The sequence below is a fragment of the Rhopalosiphum maidis genome, chromosome 2 (assembly GCF_003676215.2).
Source record: "Rhopalosiphum maidis isolate BTI-1 chromosome 2, ASM367621v3, whole genome shotgun sequence".
Taxonomy (NCBI): Eukaryota; Metazoa; Arthropoda; class Insecta; order Hemiptera; family Aphididae; genus Rhopalosiphum; species Rhopalosiphum maidis.
This window is the reverse complement of record NC_040878.1, coordinates 30,933,846-30,941,593: the sequence shown is the minus strand read 5'-3', so window position 1 is coordinate 30,941,593 and position 7,748 is coordinate 30,933,846. Positions and strand designations below refer to the sequence as shown.

General features: G+C 26.3%; 1 protein-coding gene across 1 annotated transcript; it reads right to left on the bottom strand.

The window, feature by feature from the left end:
- Positions 1-300: 300 nt before the first annotated feature.
- Positions 301-6,457, bottom strand: LOC113551357 (peroxidase-like). Its single transcript, XM_026953561.1, is given in 14 exon segments — positions 301-600; positions 882-984; positions 1,083-1,281; positions 1,362-1,535; positions 1,627-1,783; positions 1,870-2,017; positions 2,153-2,276; positions 2,278-2,351; positions 3,705-3,903; positions 4,036-4,214; positions 5,274-5,447; positions 5,618-5,820; positions 5,901-6,045; positions 6,144-6,457. Coding segments are annotated over 14 exon segments (2,031 nt in total). The 5' UTR covers positions 6,229-6,457; the 3' UTR covers positions 301-533.
- Positions 6,458-7,748: the final 1,291 nt, after the last annotated feature.

Here is a 7,748-nt window from a genome sequence, read left to right as displayed (position 1 = left end):
ATTGACAAAGTTTCTTTACGATGATTTTTTGGAACAGTGGAAGCTTTTTTTTTATTTTTAATGATTTTTACTTTGAGGATTCCGAATAATTTAGTATTTAAGCCATTTCAAGTTTCAACTGACCAGTGTATGGCAGCATTTTGCAACATTCACAGTAGTTATTCGATAGTGCAAAACTTCGGGTCTTTTTCTTCGGTAACCATTTAAATAATAATAATGTTTTTTTATAGAAATAAAAGTTGTAATTTTTATATTTAATTTAAATAATCATCTACTGTCTAATTTTTAATATTCTTGACATCTAAAAGTAAAAAGTATATAGATATTAAATAATTTAAATAAAACGATAAGTTTTTTAAAATATCTTTCATGTAGTACGAGTCATGTGTAACAATTTTGTTCTAACTTCTAATACTAAACATGTTTAAATATCTAATGACAAATGTATAATATTTTATACTTATTTACTACATGATACAAAGTATATAAATATAGAATATATATGTATATATAAACTAATTGACACAATATTCTTATTGACTGTCTATCCAAGGAGCCAGATTGAATTTCGTTATTGAGTTGCAGGATACCAAAGGGTTTCTGAAAGAGAGAAAAAAAAATTATTTTTTTTATTAATTTAATAATAAATTTGCATTGATAATGGCATTCGTTGCGTATCATAATAATAATATTATAATTTTATTAATTATATACACTTTTTATTATTTTCTATATTATATTTAAAATTTAAATACATAATGGAAATTTAATTATATCTATATTTTTATGGCACATTTTTTTAAATACACGTGTACGATGTATTCTATAAAATTAGTTGAAACCAATCTAAATTGTAAAAATTATTGTTTTAAAGTACTCACCGACTACTGGGTACATCAAATGCATTCCGTTGTATAAAACGAATGTCTGAAGTCACACACATCAGGAAAGCTAATGTCGTTTTTCGTATTTCATTAAGTTGGTCTTTAATAAAATAAAAATATATATATAAATTTATCCATTAAACAGTTTAAATTAACATAAAAATAGTGGTACTTAAACTGTATAACCATCAACGTTACCTAAGCTAAAAGAACCCGGTTGGTTTCCAAATTCGTAAAAAAATCTATCACCAAATTTCCATCTGAAAAACATTTCACCTATAACGCACTGGAATGTGTGCCCAAATATGGATCCCGGTTTCGGTTTTTCTAAAGTACCAGCTGCATAATAGTCAATATCATCCACATGTTCATACAAGCTAGCTAAGGCGTCGACGTTCTACAAAACATTTAAATTTACTAGATATAGATAATTATTGCATTAGACAATAATATACCAACGAGTGAATTCTTATTTACTTTTTTACTTATTTGATCAGTCAAGTCACTAAATTTTCTAGCAGCTTTCAATCCACATAGTTGTCTGAATTTATTATAGGGGGGTTCCCCGAAATCTCGGCCACGTTCTAAATCTATGGTGATCAAGTCAACGCCGTCTGTTTTGTTCGGGGTTTTGAATAGAAATTCACTTATCTATATCAAACAATCAACACATTTTTTGTTGCAAATATTATTGTTTTCACCCAATAGGTAAATAATATAATTTAAAACCAAAATGAAATACTTCTTTGGTAAAAAATTGATCTTGTCCCTGTGCGTGCTGAGTAAGCATTCCTCTAACGAGGCTATCATAATTATCTTTATTTTGTACTATGTCGGGTCTTAAAAAAATATCACTTAGACGTAGCGTTGACGTGGTTTGCCTGGATTCATTAACTAAACTATAAAATAAATCATTTTTAATTTAATTTAAATGAGTTTCGTAGAATAATGTTATGAATGTTATGATGCATATGATTGAATTTACTCCATGGATCCTTGTATATAGCTGTGGAGAGCTCTATACGCAGCAGCGGTAAAACTAGTAAATGTAGTCGGGTTTAAAAATGCATCATAATTATTGTTAAAGCCTTGACTTAACGGTAATAAGTTATTTTCTCTGGAAAAATCTCTTCCTGTAATTATTTAATATGTATGATAATTACAATACATTATACGCATAGTTTTATGTATTTGACGAATACATCTGTAGGTAATAGTTTTATGTTTTATTGAAAATCCAATGTTTATGGAAAATAGTGATCACCTACCCAAAATTACCGGAACAAATTCATTGTATGTAACATGCTGGTACATTGCGATGAGTAATCTCCTGGCTTCTTGGTATATTTTTTCGTCGTTCCACGCGGGGTTCAATCTATTTAACTCATCGCACTAGTATGTTATGTAATCGTAATAAGGAAATTGTATTGACTGCCATATTGGGATGTTGGTTAACTCTTAGATCTCCTGAATAAAGTGTACATTTTATACAATAAAGGAAGTTAATTTTGTAAAACAGAATTTAATAAAATAAAATAATAATACATATATAGAAAGCTAAATTAAATACGCATACATAAATATATTAAACATAATAATTGCATATAGATAATTGTCTGACAATAATATGATTAGTTTTATCGGTAAACATATAATCTATTTTACCAATTAATAATTATGTACATTAAGTAATACTTTATAAAGTTCGACTTGAAAAAAACAACATGAGATATAATTTATAAGTATATGTGAGTATTTAATACATATTTATCTGATAAGAACTATTGCACCTATTTTTTTGGTATAGTGTTATTCTATTATTTTTCTGATAATTGTTTAATTTTTAATTAATATTTCTGTTAAGAGGACATTGCGAGTAGCATGTGTTGTTTTTATCTTACATACATAAAATATGAAAAATTTTCGTTCAGCAGAATTAATTTTGTGATGTTAGTTTTAATATTAGAGTAAATTTACCTATTATCAAATAAAACATATTATTTAGAAAATTTCACATGCTTTTAATGATATTATCATTTTAAAGTTGTAATATTTTACATAGCTATAACTTAATTTAAAATGATAATATCGATAAAAGGATATGACATTTCCTAGGTAATATCTTTAACTTTAAATTTGATAATAGGTAAATTTATTCTAATATTATTAAAGCTAACATCACAAAAAGTGTTCTATTGAACGCAAATTTGGTATGATATACGCTAGCAAGACAGAGACACCATATGCGGATATAAAGTCCTCTTAATAGAAATTAATAATGCTTAATAATTTGCTATAGTCGATATCACAATTTTTAGCGCAGTTGAAGAAAAAATATATTTGCTTGGATATTTTATAATAACTAATTCGAATGATGATTGATAATTTTAAGCTCTTATACAGTCTATTTAAAATAGAAGTTATTTCTTATTATCATAAGTGTGTTATTTCACAATAGTATTATATATAATAATACTATATAGGTACACCAATTTTATTTTAAATTATGCAATGTCTTGCTTTAATTGATAACATTAAACAACTATAGACATTTTTATTTACAAAAATTCTATAACGTTTATAAATCAATTTATTTGTTTCTGTCTGTTAGTACTTTAGAAGAAATTTGTGTTTAAATGTACAAAATTATCTCTTAATTGTTAACGACTGATTAGCGTCCATTTCAATAAATAAATTAATTAATTAAGATTGATCAACGAAATTATTTTTATAATTTACTCAAAATGATTTTTGATTTAAAAAATGAATAAACTTAAATGGAAGAACCTCGAACGATTTTAACGAACATAATTTTAATACCTGAAGCGTAGCATACTGAGTTATCTGTAGGAACGTTACACGACTTTGATGGTTTTTTTACATTTGGTAAATACGATTTTCCGTTAGATCCAAACTGTACTTTCAGTTTGCCATTATTAAATGTACGTAAACTTCTTGCTGTAACAGCATCCGAACCGTACAACGCCGAGCCGTCAATAAAACTAGTAACAGCAATGAGCTAAAATACCAAATTACATTAAGAAAAATATAATTATTTATTTCTATTGTAAAATGTATTTAATTAATATTTGTACTTGACATTTAAATAAGTGTGTAAAGATTTAAAAATTATATTATAGATCACACATACTTGTCGAACCGGTTGGATTTGACAACCTATGTCTGACGTGTCAGCTACTCGTGGAGTGGACATACATCGTTTTTTCGAACCAGGATCGTCTTGTGGGATTGTAATCGGAAGGCACCCTTTCGGTAGAAATTTTGGAGTCGTACCATCTGGGTTACAACATTCAAGTTTACCACCATTTCCTTAAATGCGACATATTTTTATTATTATGACATGTTTTGATAAACTTAAGAGTTAATAAGACTGATTTATATATTTATATTTCTGTAATCTATCTATTTTTCAATCTATAAATTCAAAAACATATAAACAACTTATATTTTCCGATTATTTGTGATGGACTTCTACAACAATTTTATGATTTTCGATTACACAGATGAAAAAATAAGCGTTTTACGTGCAAAAGTATTAATAATTTTAAGAAACACTAAATTAATCATATTATAAATAAATATTCATTTTTTTTTTTAACTCATCAACTTAATTAAATTATAAGTTAGCCAAAAATAACTAAGGTTAGAATAAAAATTATCATCTATCTTTCTTTTATGCTGGTATAATATATAATATATTAATAATAAAACCAGTTCATTTACACACAATATTTTAAAGTTATTAAAAAATCTCTACTTAAATGTCTTTTTACCCATCCTATATTGAGTATATTGTTAAACAAATTTTAATAAATACAATTAAGTAGTCGCATAAAAATGATTTAAAAGTGATATAGCACATAAAAGTGATATGATTATATGAAACACGAATACCTAATGAATCAGTGTTCGTTCTGCGTATTAAGTTGAATACCTATACAAAATACCAGTGAGTCACATAATTTATAACTCACAACCAAATATATATGTTTTTGTTAAAATAATATGTTTTTTTAAGATATAATGTCATCTGTAACAATTCATTATAAAGTTGTAATAAATGTACAAAAATTATTAATACAATTTATAAGTATTTTCATTTATATGCATTTAAAATAATAAAAACTATATACCAATGATGGCTAATAATAATTACTGACGAGGTGATCTAAGTAAAACGAGGGTATATTACAGCATTGCGACTAACAACTAACAGCCAGTTATTATTTTTATTGTTCTAACAGAACTTTTTTTCATGAAATTATATATATTTTTTTAGTATGAAATGTTATTTTTGGAAATCATACAACATATTCAATATTATGTTAATGTATAAATTTAATTTATTTTATCATTAAAACATTTCACCTGCAAGCTTAGGAAATGTCAATTCAGTATCGTGTGCAATCATTTGTCCAAATTGTGTGACCAATACATTATGTTCTAGTGCAGGTTTATCCATGTCTAAGAATATTGTCGTTCGTATATGTCTGGAATTAGGCAATTCGCGACCCGAAATCGCTTTTCTTTGCTGCGATTTACCTTAAATTATATTATATATCATTACATGTTTTTATCATTAAATAAATATTTATTTATTTTTAAAATTATACAATATTGATTATTTTACTATTATTAAATAAATAAAATGTCATTGATAACAGAAATAATAAGAAGCACTAAAATTATTATATTTGATATATACTAATTACCATCAAAATAATTTGCTTCGATTATTCGGGTACTCGATGTATTTGCCTGTCCCCAAACTGGAAAATTCAAATTATTACAACGACCATCTATAGTTCTAAATGGTGAAATGGGATCACACTTGGGCTTAGGAAAGCATTTATCAGCAAGGTCAATCTCTATTGGTGTTAACATTCCAAAAGCGTTTGATGGAGTCATTAGAGATCTAATAAAAATATTGATACAATACATTAATATGAAAAGCAAAGACTGTTGATACATAATTATAATTTAACTTTAATTTACGGTATCTTGGCAGGTCTCGTATCTATAACTGCTGGTTCGTCTCTCATAATAGTATGTTGGTGATTTCTTTCAACCCGAAAGAAATTGTTTTTCTGGGGGACATTTTTAGCATGTAAATGGTGTGATTCTGGTTGATTTTTTCGATCTAAGTAAATAAAAGTAACAATATAAGTTATTAAAATATAATGTATACCTATGAATATTTATTACCTAGCTATTTGACTTAATTTAAGTTATAGTTACCTGGTTTATGCCCAGTTTCTTCTTTTCTGTGAAATTGACATGCTACGCAAACAATGAACAAGAAAACGATAATAATTCTTTTCATTTTTTTTAGCAACTGTTGACAATGCGACGGTCACAACTGAAATACATTAAGGTCTTACCTATGTATGTTTAGATTGTCGTAACCCTACTTAGCTATTTATAGGTTTGAATTTTAAATATTATGCTTAAACAATACTATCTCGCAAAATGTATCAAATCGTTTAAATACACGTCATTACAAATAATAACAATAGCATTAATAATTAAACTGTTGTGGCCATTAAATTGGTGCTTGTTACATTAAACACATTAATTATGGCTTTTGGTTAACTAACCTTGTTAGGCCACGCGCGGGTACTTGCGATTATTATTTTATGAAAATTTATTTAGTTAAATATTTATAATTACACAAGTATTAATATACTTTATGTATAATCGAATTTAGATATAGTTTAAAAAATAAATTAAATACGACAGTGACAATTATATAAATATCAGGATTTATTTCAACGCATTCAAATAAATAAGTCTATAAACATTTGACTACTTCTTTGCTCAAATTTACGGCAACGATACAGATTCTGTTCAGAACAGATTGATCAGACGGCAGGTGAAATTTTAAATTTTATTTAGATTTCAATAGCAAGGTCGTCTTGGATAATCCGGTTTTTCCTTATACTTAACCTTGAACCGTTCAGGACACTGTATTTTTATTTTTATAAATATATTATTTTCGTACTATTTTTAATATTTTTTTGTACATAACTTATCCCGTAAATCATAATCGAATCTTCGTAATGAAGTAATAGTATGATAAAGACTAAATAGATACTTTTTGAATATTTTTTTGTTTACCGCGGTTCATGACACGCTCATAGCATATACATGCCATATTTTGTATAAAAATGGTCGTAGATTCTTTTGCGAATTAGATAGGTATGACGTTTTGACCACATTTATGCATAGACCGGTGGAGTTGTACGACTTACCGGGCTATTTTTTCTTGTCTCAGTATATTAACTTGATTTCTGACTTAACTACGTGTCATTTATTTATTTCAAACCTTTCACCGAAGTAGAGCTATGACAAAGTGGACCTCGTCGTTAAATTTTTCTGAGTCTAATTCTATTGAAACCGGCTAGTGCGTGTAGTGCAGTTAAAAATAATAAAATTTATATCTACGATTGTATTGTAATAATAATAATAATATACAATATATTTTAATATTATTTTATAAGCTATAAAAGAATCAGTTTTAAAAGCGTATTGTTATTATTTTTAAAATTTAGTTTTTTTATCGTTTAACAATGAATTGAAAAAATACGATAATATTCTAATTATTTTAAGATCATGACGTAACTTAAATAGTAAATATTATAAGTTCGTTCATTTAAAATTATCACTTTGTACCGTTTACAATATTATAATAGTCACGTCTATTATACAATAGTTTTTATTTTGACGGAAGAAAATAAAAACAGAATATTTTAATATTTCAGCAATTTTAACAAAATCAACACGTATTTATCACGAAGTTAACTTTACAGAGCGGCAAAACTTAAAAACAGGTAAAAGAAAAAC